This window comes from Macaca nemestrina, chromosome 1, assembly GCF_043159975.1.
Source record: "Macaca nemestrina isolate mMacNem1 chromosome 1, mMacNem.hap1, whole genome shotgun sequence".
Classification (NCBI taxonomy): Eukaryota; Metazoa; Chordata; class Mammalia; order Primates; family Cercopithecidae; genus Macaca; species Macaca nemestrina.
Window position 1 is genome coordinate 220,886,400 of NC_092125.1, and position 17,738 is coordinate 220,904,137.

Consider the following 17,738-nt stretch of genomic DNA (forward strand, 5'->3'; position numbering starts at 1 on the left):
GAAGTTAAATGACTTCCCTGAAGGGTTACAGGTGTAGAGGAGCAGAACGGGACTAGAACTCTGGTCCGTTTTTTAAGAGATGGAGCTCTCACTTTGTTGTCCAGGCTGGCCTTGTACTCCTGGGCTCAAATGATCCTCCCACCTCAGCCTACTGAATAGCTGGGACTACAGACATACAATATGGTTCCTCGTTTGGAACTCAAATGGGCACCCAGGATTGCTGACAACGGACAAATTCAACAATCCTGATTTAACAAAAGTGAATATTTATTTTGAGGAAGTCATGGGGCTAACTGCTCTCCTGCTCCTAGCACCTGACCCTTACAAGTGGGGATGGAGTTGGCAGGGAGGGGACACACATCAGAAGGATGAAATCCAAATGGAGTGGTGAGGTGGGGTCAGGAGGAGCAGATCTGCAGCATCCACGCAGGAGCTGGCCACAGCAATCTCCAGCCAGGGTCAGGGTGAGCAAGGAACTGTGGGGCGTCCCACAGCAACAGGGATTCACCTCTCCTGAGGTCAGGTGTCTAGGGAGGACTAGCAGTGGCAAAATGAGATTGCTCCCTCACCTGCTTTTACTCTCCAGTGCTGAGAAATTAAGAATCAGGCGGCCAGGCTCAGTGGCTCACACCTCTAGTCCCAGCACTTTGGGAGGGCCGAGGCAGGGAGATCAAGACCATCCTGGCCAATGTGGTGAGACCCCATCTCTATTAAAAATACAAAAATTAGGTGGGCATGGTGGATAGTCCCAGCTACTCAGGAGGCAGAGGTTGCAGTAAGCCGAGATCGCACCACTGCACTCCAGCCTGGGAAACAGAGAGACTCCGTCTCAAAAAAAAAAAAAAAAAAAAAATCAGGCAAAACCTCATTAACCCTTTGGGACCAGAGAGGGCGAAAGCCCCCAGGTGCCATGTGTCTCCCCTGCCCATGCTTCTGCTTGACCTACTTTGGCAGACCTAGCTGAAAGGTGTAGGTGTGTTTTCTTCCTGTGGAATTCTTTCCTCTGGCCATCTATAATCCACTCTCAAGCAAGGCAACAGGCAGGCGTTTACCTAAGTTGTAATCTTATCTGGAGGTGTTCCCAAGTGTGGCCCAGACTTGTCTGTTTTCCAACAAAGGTCTGACTCATTGTTGTACACAATCATCTGTTTTATTTGAAAACATGTCTACACTGCATTGAGCACCAACACAGGTGTGACCAAGAAACCCACAGTCCTGGCCGGGCGCGGTGGCTCAAGCCTGTAATCCCAGCACTTTGGGAGGCCGAGGCGGGCGGATCACAAGGTCAGGAGATCGAGACCACAGTGAAACCCCGTCTCTACTAAAAATACAAAAAATTAGCCGGGCGCGGTGGCGGGCGCCTGTAGTCCCAGCTACTCAGGAGGCTGAGGCAGGAGAATGGCGGGAACCCGGGAGGCGGAGCTTGCAGTGAGCCGAGATCGCGCCACTGCACTTCAGCCTGGGCAACAGCGTGAGACTCCGTCTCAAAAAAAAAAAAAAAAAAAAAAAAAGAAACCCACAGTCCTGTCCCCGCAGGCACTGGGTCCAGTGTATGACTTGGGGTGGACTGTTATTTTTCACAGTGAGGGGGGAAGAAAGGATAGGAAAGAGAAGATGGCCATTATCCCAACTCCTGTTCAGGAATCTGAACAACGAAAGTGAAAGTTATTTAAACTCATCCAGCTCTTCGCATCCCCCTTCTCTCAAACAGCTGATGTTCAAATACGGGATCTGAGGAAGGGCACAGTGGCTCACACCTGTAATCCCAACACTTCGGGAGGCCGAGGCGGGCAGATCATGAGGTCAAGAGATCGAGACCATCCTCGCCAACACGGTGAAACCCCGTCTCTACTAAAAATACAAAAATTAGCCGCGTGTGGTGGCGGGCAACTCTAGTCCCAGCTACTTGGGAGGCTGAGGCAGGAGAATTGCTTTTTGATGCCCTGACACACGTACAATTGCCGGGAGGCGGAGGTTGCAGACTACGTTTCAAAAAATAGATATATATATATGTGGAATCTGAGCCGGTGGGGCCAGCTGGATTTGGGAACACATAGACACACTGTTTAAAATAACATCCACACGTTATTGCAAAAAATGGGAGGAATGGGCTGTGCTTCTGACTGATAGTTTACTTTTTCCTGTTTTACGAATGCTTACAAATTTAGAGGATACCAGAATTGCACAACCGCAATCACGGCAGAACATCTGCTCAGTATAAAAACTTTGTTTAGAAAAAACAAAAAAAATCCAACGGATATATGGGAAGAGAAGTGCCGGGCTGGATGGTGCTGAGACAGAATGACCCCTTGGGCTCCTTTATTTCGTTTTTTTCAATAGGACCCCACAGATATTTGTGGTATGTCATGAGGACCGGGGATATCTTCTATTTTTAAACCAGGTATTTAAGTCCAGCTGCTTTTAAAATTAAGATTGTACAAAATGATTTTTGTTCCGTGTCTTTCCTCAGAGGCAGAAAGTAATGTTGTTATAAAACTGGCAGATTTTGTTTCTCATACGAGAGGCTCACATAGGATTTCTTTCTGCACGGGGGCCAACGTGGCTCTTAGTTTCAAAAACACTTGAGCCACTAGCACCATGAGGCATCCGGCAGCTTCCTCGGCATCCAGGCTGAGATATCCATATTCCAGAACAAAGCAGCCAATCCGAAGGATATGCATCATTGGGAAGAGAGAAGGCTGCCCCCTTAGCCCTGGCTCCCCATCATCTGAGGGAAGTGGAGGGGGCAGGTGGGAGCAAGCTTGGAGTCACCAAGTCATGGCTGGAGAAGGATTTGGGTAAAGCAACTCTAGGGGCTGCCTGGTGGCCTACTCGGGAGATACAAAGTGCCTTTGAGACTATAGACTTCCTGCTTGTGATCTAAAATGGATGTCTTTGAAATGATTAATCTGGACCAGCTAAAGGCAGTTGCTCATCACGTGTTATCCAAGTTTAGATTTTCTACTTGATTATTCACACCAGATCAGGCTTTAAAAGATAGAACAAACTAGACCAGAATGTGTGGTACATGTCAGCAGATCAGCAATTGCAAAACGCTGGTGCTATTTACTGACGTGGCACTGGATCCAAGGACTCCGTGGATATAAATATTTCCAGATTCCTCTGCATTTTAACAATAACAAGAACGGTCAGACGGAGACACATGGTTATAGCATCTAACATCGATCCAACGGTCCAGTCTTAGTTACAAATCAGCTTATACAGTTTTGCTCCATTTTCTACGAATTTTGTCTTTCAAATCATCTTTTAGAGAATGTATATTCAAAAACATGTTTGAAAGGCAAATGTTTAGAGGAGCCAAGTCTGGTGAACAGTCTTTCCTTCAGTTACTTTGGCAAGCGGAGAGGTCACCGTGGATTCCAAGTGGGCCGGGCAAGTGTTCCACGGGTCATCTTCTCCCACGAGCTCAGGGACAGGGCGCAGAGTCAGAAACGGTCTCTTTTAAGCATGTTGGCAGCAGGGCGTAACCCTTCAGCTCTTTAGGGCCTGTGAGAATAGAGAAAGGTGACAGTTGTGTCTCTTACTGGCATTGTGACTAGTAACCCCGCGAGCCCTTGTTCCTACCGTCCTTTGCTCTAAATCCTCCCAGTTCTGACACCTGGTGATCTCTTGTTCCTGACATTCCTCCTCCATCCCTTCATCCTCACACAGCAGGGTCAGACTTCCTGGCTTTTCCAAACATGCTGAGTCCACAGCTATGTTGTCACCGGTATCCCTCAACCCTCCAGGTGTGTTATCACTTGTCCTCTCCCCTCCCCTCCATCATATATCATCCCCCAACACATATAAGAAAAACGTTTTTGGCCAGGTGCGGTGGCTCACACCTGTCATCCCAGCACTTTGGGAGGCTGAGGCGGGTGGCTCATGAGGTCAGGAGATCGAGACCATCCTGGCCAACATGGTGAAATCCTGTCTCTTACTAAAAAATACAAAAAATTAGCCAGGTGTGGTGGTGCATGCCTGTAGTCCCAGCTACTTGAGAGGCTGAGGCAGGGGAATCGCTTGAGCCCAGGAGGCAGAGGTTGCAGTGAGCCATCCAGCCTGGTGACAGAGCAAGACTGTCTCCAAAAAAAAAAAAAAGAAAAGAAAAGAAAGAAAAAGAAAAAGGTTTCCTCTGGCCATGAGTGTAGATATTCTGAATTCTTAAGGAAGTTTAATAAGGAGAAAAAACTCCTTCCCTTCATCAATAGTCAAAGCTAGGAGTCCATGACCACGTGTGTGGGTGCATGCAGGGCAAGAGTAGGAGATCTCAATGAAAAAGACCCCCTCCTTCAGTGGAACTCCTCATCAGAATGGGCTGCTAATTCTGTGACAGGTGGTTTTCTAGAAGCCACCTATCTCTGATGGCTGGAGGCAGGCTGATTAGGCATCAGGTTAAAACTTGGTTTGGATTTTCTTCCAAGTTCAGTTAGTTGGAAAATTAAGACAAGAGATCAGACGTGGTCAGATCTCAGCAGAAGTGAGCTTACGAGCCCTCTCTGGCTCTCACTCTCTTCTTTTGGAAATTTATAAGGCTTAAGTAGACATTTGTTCTTCTGAGGAAACTTCAGATGTAGCCTTTCTCAAGATTAAGGGGCTTTTTCTCATTTTTAAGAGACAGAGTCTTGCTCTGTCACCCAGGCTGGAGTGCAGTGGCATAATAACTCACTGCAGCCTCCAACTCCTGGGCACAACTGAACCTCCTGCCTCAGCCTCTCAAAGCCCCGGGATTCCAAGTGTAAGCCACTGCACTCAAAGCCCCAAGTAAGGAACTTTGGAACAGGACCATTATACCACAGATTATTTTTTTGAGACAGGGTTTTACTGTGTTGCCCAGGCTGATCTACAGGTGATCCCAGCAGCTGAGACTACAGGCATGAGCCGCCACACCCAGCTTACATTACAGATTTCTATCTGTCCAAAGATTTGAGTTCTAGACATGATAGCCTTCATTTACCTATCACATGGGTATAAGTTATTTACTTACGAGTACCTTCCCGACATTTTTCGCATAGCCACAACGATGATCCCACCAATGAAGCCAATGGCTAGTAAGACCCCGACGATGATTCCAACTAGGGTCACTGTCGCCAAACCATCTGAATGAGAGAAAAAAAGCATGAGCCCCAGACAAAAAACACATCGGTGATAAAATATGTAATATATAAACAAAGCCACTGCCCTACTGTACATAGCAAATAATGATCTATGTTGTTTAAGCACAGAGCATTTCTTCCAAAAGTAGAAAATCTGGGCTAGCCTAATCCTATTTTACGAATGGGAAGATTTCTGGGTCTGAGGATCTATCAACATAACACTCACATTGGCTTAAGTGTTCATTTTTGGGTAGTGTTTGTGTATGGCTATTAAGCTAGCCCCTATTTTCATCCTTAGTAACGACAAACTGTGATATGATACCATTCCCCATCTCTGACATTAAGGGAATAGACTCATCTGGGGTTTGCTTATTTTCAAATACAAGGAATTCCCTTTTCTCTCTTAAAAAAAAAGCTTGGAATCTGTTCTCGAAGGTTTTCTATTCTGCTCGCATTGACTGCAATCCAGAAAAGAATGCAATTCGTCTCAACAATTAGCTTCAAAGAAATTTTTTAAAAGCTCCAGTAGGAGTATTTTGATGCCAAAATCTAGCCTACCTTTCTCAATTGCTGTCTGTGTGTCTCCATCCACTTTGTCTGGAAAGAGAAAGATATAATAATGTAGAATTATTAGGGCTTAATAACTATAATTTAACAATTGGCAAAAGGTGAACTTACCCAAGTGGAAAGTAGCAGAACATAAACCAACAGGATGGTTTCTTAAATAAATTGGATCAGGGGATTTTTAAGCAAGCCCCGATGTGACACGTTGTAACTATTATTATCTAATTTATGAACCCTTATTCACACCAATGGGTTCATAGCACTTTTCCATGTATTAATTTTGTCTCATCTAATTTAGAAGGCAGAGTAAAGGTAACTGAGCCACACAGATCTTAAATAAATGATCAAGAAGTATCAGACGTTAAGGTAGCAGAAGAATTCAGAGCTGTGGATTCTTAGTCCAATGTCAAGATCACAGAGAAGGGACAGACTGTGAAGAGGTATTACTCATTGTGAGATAATACTCTAGTTTGGGAAGATGTGACCAAGACTGATTAGTCTCAATATCTATTTCCTGCTGCTGCTTTGGTAGCAAAATCCAGATTTTTACAAGGCAACAACAGGCCCAGCTAAGTTTCATGAGCGAATACACCCTTTGTGTTTGTGCCACTGTTATTTTAGGGTTTCTATCTGCAGTCAAACCTAGTCTAATAGTTACAATGTGAATAATTGTCATTGTGAGTTTATTTTGAATAATTTTATGCAATAACTTATTTATAAATAAAAACGTTTCATTTTTCTTCTTGACCTCTTTATATAACGAGTCCTTTACTCCTCTGGGAGGTGGCTACTGACTAGTTTGCAGATGGAGAAAAAGTCAAGATACCTTGATTTTATAAGAAATTGGAGAAGTTAATCATCAATCAGGCCCTGCCCTAAAATCTTAGTTCGCAGCTTGCAAAATACCCCAGATATCCAGAAGCTTCCCTAATCAGTGGCAAAACTAGCCAACTATCATGTAAAAGATGCCTACTTTTTCTAATGGTTGGGTTTGAAAACCATCCCTTTTGTACCAAGGCTCTCCTCAGCACAAGGTGCCTCCTTCAAGATGCTCCCAGGGTACAGGTCCCAGAAGCCGGCACTCCCTGCACAAGCTGAGCCCATGGGTGTAGAGTACGTAAGAGCTTGTGCTGACTGTGCTACCCCCACTATAGAGAACACGGCTGGGTTTGAGCTTTCCCAGAACAAAGACGGCATCAAATCAACTCCCCAAATGTCACTGCTAGAAGTCAACTGCCTGGAGAGATAAGTCAATCATCTGCTTGTCATTTGCCTACCATGTGGCTGCTGATTCCCAGCTCTTAATGTACCATTATCAAAGACACCACTGGTTAAAAAATATATTACTAAAGTTTGTGGACGATTTGTTGTTATTAAATTAGAGCTTATTAGTGCCATCTTTCCCATCTCCCTCCCAATGGCACTGACTGTGATCATGAGCATGCATCACACGTGTGCACATCATCCTATGCGGGTGTTTCGCAGCAAAACTGAACATCTGCTGCCCTAATAAAATTACCCCTTCAAAACTGCATGCTTATAATGACATTTTGGCTCACTTGTGAAAATGCCTTGGGATAATGATGTATTAAGTAGGAATGTGCCCTAAGTCACAATTTTTTGTGACAGGGAGGGGCAGTTTTGTGACAGGGTGGGGCAGGGGACAGGAAGAAACAGTAACATGAGTTCTTTCCCAGGCAACTGAGAATTTTTTTTTAAAGGAATAGAAGAGGGGTATGAAGTATGATAGAATATTCAACATGGATGGCACAATTTTCTGCTGCTAATATATAGCTGTCAACCCATATTACAGATAAGCAGTTCTCCAAAATTTTGAAATGTTTTCCAATGATCGTTTATATTGATTATCCTTTCTTTGCTTAGCTCTACTTGGCTTTCTCTAGTGTTTAAATGTTAATCATTTCTTTAACAGCTTGGAGTGAGTTTCAGGTTTTATCTCAAAGCCCTTTATAAGGCTTTTCCCCCCTTCCCCACACACTGTGGTATAACACATACAGCATAAAATGTACTAAATTAACCATTTTTAAATGTACAGTTCAGTGGTATTAAGTATATTCATACTGTTGTGCAATCATCGTCACCATCTACCTCCTGAACCCCTTTCATCTGGCAAAACTGGAACTCTACCCACTAAACAGTACCTCCTCATTCTCCTCTTCCCCCAGCCCCTGGCAACCACCACTCTACTTTATGTCTCCATGAATTTGACTACTCAAGGGGTCTCATATAAGTAGAGACATACAGTATTTTTTTTTTACTGGTTTATTTCACTTTGCATAATGTCCTTAAGGTTCCTCCACGTTGTATTATGTGTCTGCATTTTCCTTTTCAAGGCTGAATAATACACTATCATATACACCACATTTTGCTTATCTATCCAACTACCCATGGCCACTTGAGTTGTTTCTATATTTTAGCTATTGTGAATAATGCCGCTGTAAACATGGGGGTACAAAAATTAAGCATTTTTTTAAATCCTAAAAAGAACCATAGTTTTTAAAACCAGATTGGTGATTGATCCTGGAAATGTAAAAGGGACAGTAAAGAAGAGCTTTCTAGGTGTTCTGAATTGCGACTAGTTTGGGAAACCACTGGTTTAGACGTCATCTTTCTATGTAAGACCTATCTAGATTAAATGATTCACGTAAAATTTCTCAAGTTAGCCAGCACTCACTGAGGTTTTCACAGGATTCATTCATTTTCTCTCCCACCCTTATCCACTATAAAATAAGGCATTTTTTTAAAACCCCAAACCACTGAATTTCTCAAGAAATCTCTAGAAATAGGAAGTGATCTCTTTCTATTTCTTAAATGGACAATCATTTTTCCTCCTTCTCATCAGTGACGGTCTAGATAGAATAATAGCAAAGACTCAGAAAACTCCTCCATTTTTCTCCAAGGTGTTCCAGTCACGGGGCTGCAGGTGCCAACTGTGAGCCACAAGTACAACCCAAATCCTGGCAAGACGGGTTAGGAACAGATTCTTGCACCACGCATACAGACATGAACTCAATGTAAGGTGGTAAGTCTTCCTAGAGAATCTATGAAGATTTACAGAGGGTGGCTGAGTGTCGTGCCCTTGGGCGTCAACACAAAGTTCTTCGCGTCACATTCTATCAGCTTGGGGTCCGCCGTGCAACCTCAGTAGTTACTTAACTCACCCTGTGCAGGTGTTATCACTAGTTATTCCAGGTAAAGAGATATGTTCAGCAACGCACTAAACCAAATGTATCGACTCAAATCGAATTCTGAACCTACCATATAAAACTTGGTTCAGAAGTCATTCTTGCAGACCAGTATGTCCCCTGTTGATTATTATATTTGCTGGTGGACTTTGGAATGCACCGATTATGTAAAAGTAGATCAGCCCCTCTGGAGGTGGCTGGTTTTCTTACCTGTGGAGTGACTGGTTGCCACATTTGAGGCTGTGGTGCTCGGACTTTGTTCTTGGGCGTGGACTGTGCTTTCTGGGGTTGGCAGATCCTCGATGTGAATGTCTGTTACACTGTTGACACTTGTTGCTACCTATTGTAGGTGTAAATGAGAAAAAACAGGAAATAAAGCCTGCTGTCTTAAAATATACCGCCTGCCTTATAAGATAAAAGGAGTTAAGGTGGCATAAAAATATAGAACGTATGATGGCATGAATTGCAAGTAGAAACAAGAACATGAACAGAAACAATTAGGTCTTGAAGAGACAGTTGTACACACATGTTCATAGCAGTATTACTCACAATAGCCAGAAAGTGGTAGCAACCCAAGTGTCTACAATATGGTCTATATATGCAACAGAACATGATTCAGCTTTATTTTTTTATTTTTAATTTTTATTTTTTTTAAGATGTAGCTTCGCTCATTGCCCAGGCTGGAGAGCTATGGTGCAATCTTGGCTCACCGCAAACTCCACCTCCCAGGTTCATGCAATTCTCCTGCCTCAGCCTCCTGAGTAGCTGGGATTACAGGCATGCGCCACCACACCTGGCTAATTTTGTATATTTAGTAGAGATGGGGTTTCTCCATGTTGGTCAGGCTGGTCTCGAACTCCTGACCTCACATGATCTGCCCACCTCGGCCTCCCAAAGTGCTGGGATTACAGGCGTGAGCCACCATGCCTGGTCTATTCAACTTTAAAAAGGACAAACATTCTGACACATGCCATAGCATGGATGAACCTTGAGGACATTATGCTAAGTGAAATAAACCACTCACAAAAGACAAGTACTGAATGATTCCACTTATATGAGGTGCCTACAGGAGTCAAATTCGTAAGATAGAAAGTAGAATAGTGGCTGCCAAGGGCTGGGGGAAGGGAAGAATGAGGAGTTATTCTTTCATGGGTAGAGTTTCCGTTTTACAGGATGAAAGTTCTGGAGATCGGTTTAATGACGTGAATATACTTAACACTACTGAATTGTACACTTAAAAATGGTTGAGATGATACATTTCATGCTATTTTTTAAACCACAATATAAAACATACGTTAATGAGCACCTCCTATGGGCCCAGCATGGTTCCAAGCCCCAGGATTATAATGTGAATAATATAAATTCTCTGCTCTCTTGAAGCTGGCATTCTGGGGCGGGGAAGCAGAATATAAACACTTAGTAGGGGCCGGGCGCGGTGGCTCAAGCCTGTAATCCCAGCACTTTGGGAGGCCGAGACGGGCGGATCACAAGGTCAGGAGATCGAGACCATCCTGGCTAACATGGTGAAACCCCATCTCTACTAAAAATACAAAAAACTAGCCGGGCGAGGTGGCGGACGCCTGTAGTCCCAGCTACTCGGGAGGCTGAGGCAGGAGAATGGCGTAAACCCGGGAGGCGGAGCTTGCAGTGAGCTGAGATCCGGCCACTGCACTCCAGCCTGGGCGACAGAGCGAGACTCCGTCTCAAAAAAAAAAAAAAAAAAAAAAACACTTAGTAGGTAAACAAGTACAAAGGGTGGTTTGATATGATTTTGAGTGCTTTGAAAGAAATATAAGCTAGCCTTGTCTAGACTAGACTTAGACTAGCCTTTGGAAAACTTATTCTGTAAAGGGCCAGATGGGTAAATATTTCAGCTGTACAGGCCACACAGTCTCTGTCCTAACGAATCAACTCCACTCTTACAGTAGGAAAGCAGCCAGACAATTCTCAACTGAATGGGCATTGCTGTGTTCCAATAAAACTTCATTTACAAACACAGTGGGTGGGCCAAATCTGGTGGGTAGTTTGCTGACCTAAGGGCTAGAGGGTGACTTCTGATGGGGGGTGGTGAGACTACTTTAGGCTGTTGGAGATGGCATCAACCTTAAGAATTGTAAGAAGGCCGGGCGCAGTGGCTCACGCCTGTAATCCCAGCACTTTGGGAGGTCGAGGCAGGCGGATCACGAGGTCAGGAGATTGAGACCATCCTGGCTAACACAGTGAAACCCTGTCCCTACTAAAAATACAAAATATTAGCCGGGCGTGGTGGCGGCGCCTGTAGTCCCAGCACTTTGGGAGGCCAAGATGGGCAGATCACGAGGTCAGGAGATCGAGACCATCCTGGCTAACATGGTGAAACCCCGTCTCTACTAAAAATACAAAAAATTAGCTGGGCGTGGTGGCAGGCGCCTGTAGTCCCAGCTACTCGGGAGGCTGAGGCAGGAGAATGGCGTGAACCCGGGAGGCGGAGCTTGCAGTGAGCTGAGATTGTGCCACTGCACTCCAGCCTGGGCGACAGAGCGAGACTTCGTCTCAAAAAAAAAAAAAAAAAAGAATTGTAAGAAAAAGTCAGCCATTCTGTAATTTACCCCTCCTCCCGCTGTAACGACTCTTCCCGCCAAAACTGTCTTTCAAGTTAGCCAGTTGGGTTCAGTTTAAATTGTGCTGTCCCCAACTCCAGCCAATGAACATAGTAGTAGGGACAAACTGCATTAAGAATAAAAAAACCCTTTCCCTCCTTTGTTCGGTGTGCTCTTGTGACAACCAGTCCTGCGAGAAACACCCTTCTACAGAAATAAATTTGCCTTGGTGAAAAATCTTTTAAGTGTTCGTTTTCTCTATGACTCTGAGCTTTACTTCCAACAGATGTGGAGGTGAGATTACTTTAGGCTGTTTGAGATGGCATCAAACTTGAGAATTATAAGAAAAAGTCACTCATGGAAAGATCTGGGCAGTGTTCTGGGCAGAGAAAACAAAAGCCTAAGTTGGAACAAGCTTGGTGTGTTCAAAGGTCAGAAAGGCCAAGATGGCAGAAATGGAGAAAATGAAGGAGATGCTGGTGTACAGGTCAGACAAGCAGGCAGGAACCTCTGTTCTGTTACCAAAGAAATCACAGAGTCCCTCAAAGGTCGAAGATGTGGCTCATTGACCTCCTCAATCCCTCCCAGTGCCTGGCACCTTGTCTTGTCTATGGCAGGTATGCAACACATATGAGTTAATTAAAATTCATTAGGTTAAGAATGTGTTGGTTGAGAGGCTCAATAATCTGTAATCATGTGGTCTGTGGACTGGTTCTAGTCCTGTTTATTACAAGTCTTAGTGAGAAAAGAAATTGAGACTTACTTACTTTCTAGTCCTGTTTATTACAAGTCTATAGTGAGAAAAGAAATGGAGACTGACTTACTTATTTATTTATGTATTTATTTATTTTTTGAGGAGGAGTTTCACTCTTGTTGCCCAGGCTGGAGTGCAGTGGCGCAATCTCAGCTCACTGCAACCTCCACCTCCTGGGTTCAAGCTATTCTCCAGTCTCAGCCTCCTGAGCAGCTGGGATCACAGGTACACGCCACCATGCCTGGCTAATTTTTGTATTTTTAGTAGAGATGGGGTTTCATCATCTTGGTCAGGCTGGTCTCGAACTGCTGACCTCAGGTGATCCACCTGCCTCAGCCTCCCAAAGTGCTGGGATTACAGGTGTGAGCCACCACGCCCGGCCGAGAAGACATATTTAGAACCCTTTATAGCAATGACATTGCCACAACAGCCAAGAAAACTTTCACTGTATTGAAAATTGGGCTGTAACCGATTGAAAATGTAAAATCTTGACTCCTTACCAATTTGAGAAGCTTTGGCTTCTACTTTCAAACCACCGGTGATCAGCACACCAGCTACGTGGATGAAATTAGGAAGGACCGTAAGTCCTCACTTAACGTTGTTGATAGATTCTTGGAAACTGTGACTTTAGGGAAAACGACATGTAGCATGTCCTCAAATAATGTTGTTTCTTTATAAGTCATTTTGCTTCAAGTCACAGTTTCCAAGAACCTATCAATAACATTAAGCGAGGACTTATTCTTCTTTGATGAGCCACATCACTATTCCTTGGAATGGTGGCTCATGCTGATTTTACAGATAGATATATTTATATATAAAGTAAAATATACATCATAACCCTGCATGTGATCACATGCCTACAGAAAAAATTCCTCTCTTCCCAGGACACTGACCGGAGTTGTCAAGCCAGACTTATAGCGGTCTTCGCTGGTTCCTGGAGTCACCACATCATCTTCGGCACCTGGCATCGCAACGCCGCCTTCCACACCTGTAGTCTCAACGTCATCTTCTGGCTGGCCCGTGCTGGCTGAAGAAGAAAGATTGAGTCAGAGCTTAAGGTGGAAACCGCATAAGCAGACCAAACTTGCCGGCTACATTCGGATTATTTTCTTTTCCATTTCTTTTGGAAATTTTTGTTTTATTTTTGGGGTCCTTTTTCTGGCTTACTGTGGTGCCAGAAACCAAACCATTCTCCTTGCAGCACTTCTTGTCCATCAGCACCCTGGTTATCTCCATTGCAAAGCAAAGGAAAATGAAAACATTAAAAGGTAGAGCAGCCAGCCCCTCCCTGGGGCCCCACCGAGGTGGCCTGGACGGGGGACGTACATCTTTCCTTTTCAATAAGGAACCTGATTCTTCCTGGTGTCATTTCATATGATGAATTAACATATTCATCTAGACCTAAAAACTCTAAATTAGAGTCAACAGGAAAGATTTCTAAACATACCCCTTTGCAGACTCCATGCAAAACTCGGGTCTCCATCTTTTTATTGATTTTGTTCTTCTTTTCCCTTTCTTTTCAAATTAATTTTTTTTAAGAGACAGGGTCTCCCCTCCATTGCTGAGGCTGGAGTGCAGTGGCACAATCCTAGCTCACTATAACCTCAAACTCCTGGGCTCAAGCGATCCTCCCGCCTCAGTCTCCAAAGCAGTGGGGACTACAGGTGCTCACCACCACATCTAACTTCCATCTTTTTAAAATCAAACTCTCTCCATTTAATTTTGAGACTGCTGTTCATTTTGACAATTAGAACCACAGGCTCTGACCACAGACCTCATAGATTACATGGAGTTTTACCTCTTACTTTACAGTTGAGATTACTGTCTACAGGGGAGGGTCAGTAATCTGCTTAGGGATGCCAAGATGCCAATAGAACACTTAGTAACACCAAGAGCCAAACTAGCTGGGTGCAGTGGCTCACGCCTATAATCACAACACTTTGAGAGGCCAAGGTGGGTGGATCATTTGAGGTCAGGAATTTGAGACCAGCCTGGCCAACATGGTGAAACCCTGTCTCTACTAAAAATACAAAAATCAGCCCTTTGTGGTGGTGAACACCTGTAATCGTAGCTACTCGGGAGGCTAAGGCAGGAAAATTGCTTGAACCCAGGAAGCAGAGGTTTCAGTGAGCTGAGATTGCATCACTGCACTCCAGCCTGAACTCAATCTCAAAAAAAAAAACCACAGCCAAACTAATGAACTGCCCCTGGCCCTGGCTTTTCTGCATTAACATTTGGACAAATGATGTGTCATGCCAATGAAAAAGGTTTCTGAGCCAGGCACGTGGTGGCTCACGCCTGTAATCCCAGCACTCTGGGAGGCCAAGGCGGGCGGATCACAAGGTCAAGAGATCGAGACCATCCTGGCTAACATGGTGAAACCCCGTCTCTACTAAAAGTACAAAAATTAGCTGGGCATGGGGGTGCACGCCTATAGTCACAGCTACTCAGGAGGCTGAGGCAGGAGAATCGCTTGAACCTGGGAGGCAGGGGTTGCAGTGAGCCCAGATCACACCACTGTACTCCAGCCTGGCGACCGAGCGGGACTCCATCTCAAAGGAAAAAAAAAAAGGTTTCTGGTGGAGCAGGGGATTGGAGTGGACTACTAGGTTGAATTCTACAACGAGAGACAGAGCAGATAACAACAGTATCCTCTTTTTTTTTTTTTTTTTTTTTTTTTGAGATGGAGTCTCGCTGTGTCTCCCAGGCTGGAGTGCAGTGGCGCGATCTCGGCTCACTGCAAGCTCCGCCTCCCGGGTTCACGCCATTCTCCTGCCTCAGCCTCCCAAGTAGCTGAGACTACAGGCGCCCGCCACCACGCCCGGCTAGTTTTTTGTATTTTTAGTAGAGACGGGGTTTCACCATGTTAGCCAGGATAGTCTCGATCTCCTGACCTCGTGATCCACCCGCCTCGGCCTCCCAAAGTGCTGGGATTACAGGCTTGAGCCACCGCGCCCGGCCAGTATCCTCTTTTTCAACTTCTGTTGCAGTGATCCAAACCACTCATGACTATGCTCAACCATCATCTCTAAAAATCACCAAACCACCTTCTTCATGCATTAAAAATGTGACTCATTGGCCATGGGCTTCTTCCCTAGACTCCAGTGGTTCTGGAAATTCCATGACTAAACACTGTTGCAAAATACACAAGCATACACATCCCGGGAGCGAGGGGAGGGAGGTGCTTGGAGACTCCTTTGTGTAATTAAAGAGCAGATGTTTGTTTGTCTCTAGGCAGCACTTACATTAGCAATCCATTCCTTGCCTTAAGATACCTTATTCTCCCCACTGCTTAGACGGCCCAGCCAGAGGCACAGCTAATAAATATTTGATTATGGCTTCTTTGATGCCTAGAGGGAGGAAGCCTCTGAAGTAAGTTCACTTGTTCTATGAGCCTGCTCTTTGATTCTAGAGTCCTAATCCAGTACAGATAGCTTTGGATGAGCTATCTAAAGATTTTAAACATTTTTTTTTAATCTGGGGTATACGGCAGGGGGTTTACTAGTTAGCAATAACTGAATATTTCCATGCACGCAAATGGTTTGCCTCTCTTTGTGGCCTTTTGCAGGAGTAGGTGTAGAGGTAAGGCTTGGTGATTGGTTCCTACAAAAATGCATGACTTGCGGTATAAGCAAACATTTAGTGTATTTATATTGAGCTCAATGGCAAATATCCCTTTGCCAGACAAGTAGTCCTTATTACAAAACGTATGGAGCTTCCCATTTTATTTTCTCCCTCCCCTGGTTTGAACTTAGTTAACAAATCATCAATTTTAAACATGTTTTCTGGAGCTGTTCAGTACAATCACTTACTTATTTGGTGTATCTAACTTAAAACAATCCTTGCTTTAAAAAAAATCAAGTGCTCAATGAAGTTAGTTTGAATTCTTTCATAGAAAGCTCAGTTCATTGAAAGCGTAACTTGATAAAAATTCCTTCTTGCTCTTTTCTACTCTTGGCCCCCAGAGCGGAGTACTAAAATCACTCTGAATGGACAAAAGGTGTTTTATGAATGACAGTCAGGATTAAGATGCATGTCTTTTGTCTTACCACCCTGGCATTCTTTTTGCTCCATGGGAAAGTTGAACTTTAACAAGAGATCCCCAGTTGTCCCTCTTATTATCTTGGCTGAAGGCTTCCCTGGGTGAAGAGTTCCTACTAGGTCAGCTGGATGTTTCCAGCCAGCATCTGATGTTCTTTTCCCCGTCCTTGTGAAATTCAGATCATGTGCTGATGCCTTCACTTTCCAATCCTCTTTTCTCCAAGACACATGTGTGCATAGGCATACATACGCACACACACACATACAAGGATGCACATATGTGCACACACACAATTGTTTCTACAAGCGTAGAGTGACGAATTTCCCATCATAAACCAGCACCCACAGCCTGGCTTACAAGTTCAGTTCTGGAGTGGTGTACCCGCATGCTCATATGAACACTCTTTCCTGCCACACCCAGCCTCAGCTGAAAGCTCAGTGGAAGTTTCCAAATGCAGCAGCAACCAACCGATCCACTTATTTTGAAATTTGTCGTTGTTGTGATTCTTTTAAAAAGCTAGGCTGGGCTGGATGCGGTGGCTCACGCCTATAATCCCAGCACTTTGGGAGGTGGAGATAGGTGGATCATGAGGTCAGGAGTTCAAGACCAGCCTGGCCAAGATGGTGAAACCCATCTCTATTAAAAATACAAAAAGTAGCTGGGCACAGTGGCAGGTACCTGTAACCCCAACTACTTGGGAGGCTGAGGCAGGAGAATCACTTGAACCCGGGGGGGCGGAGGTTGCAGTGAGCTGAGATCATGCCACTGCACTCCAGCCTGGGCGGCAAAGTGAGACTCTGTCTCAAAAAAAAAAAAAGCTAGGATGAAGTTTCTATTTCCCAGGAGAAGATAATTTGATAAATCATCTGTCTCTTGGGGTTCTTAATTTTGAGAAAAAATAAACTTAAGCAATGCTTATTTATATGAAATCACTGACCATGAATACGTTTTATCTTTGCATTCATGTCTAATAACTCTTTAGATCGCACATATTACAGGATGGCATTTCTTTTTTTGAGATGGAGTTTCACTCTTGTCACCCAGGCTGGAGTGCAATGGTACAATTTCGGCTCATGACAGCCTCTACCTCCTGGGTTCAAGGGATTCTCCTGCCTCAGCCTCCCAAGTAGCTGGGATTACAGGTGTACACCACCATGCCCAGCTAATTTTTATATTTTTAGTAGAGATGGCATTTCATCATGTTGGCCAGGCTAGTCTCCAACTCCTGACCTCAGGTGATCCGCCTGCCTCGGCCTCCCAAAGTGGGCATTTCTTTTTCAAACAGAATTTCTTTTCTTTCTTTCTTCTTTCTCTTTCTTTCTTCCTTTCTCCTTCCTTCCTTCCCCTTTCCCCCTTCCCTTCCCTTCCTTTCCTTCCTTCCTTTTCTTCTCTCTCTCTCTTTCTTTCCTTTGTATTTATAGAGATGAGGTCTCATTTTATTTATATATATATTTATATATATATATTTGTAAAGAAGAAGTCTCACTACCTTGCCCA

General features: G+C 44.3%; 1 protein-coding gene across 3 annotated transcripts in view; it reads right to left on the reverse strand.

Annotated features, from left to right (window-relative positions):
- Positions 1-1,512: 1,512 nt before the first annotated feature.
- The window catches only part of LOC105473201 (podoplanin), a 36,716-nt gene continuing 20,490 nt past the window's right edge, over positions 1,513-17,738 (reverse strand). For 2 of the 3 annotated variants that reach the window (XM_011726856.2, XM_071100435.1), the window contains exons 2-6: positions 13,093-13,226; positions 9,077-9,206; positions 5,655-5,693; positions 4,988-5,099; positions 1,513-3,507 (exon numbers count right to left, since the gene is read on the reverse strand). In XM_011726856.2, the coding sequence (XP_011725158.1) occupies positions 3,501-3,507; positions 4,988-5,099; positions 5,655-5,693; positions 9,077-9,206; positions 13,093-13,226 (422 nt within the window). In that variant the 3' untranslated portion in view covers positions 1,513-3,500. The remainder of the gene's footprint in view (positions 3,508-4,987; positions 5,100-5,654; positions 5,694-9,076; positions 9,207-13,092; positions 13,227-17,738) is intronic. The other variant, XM_071100436.1, reaches the window with a different exon arrangement.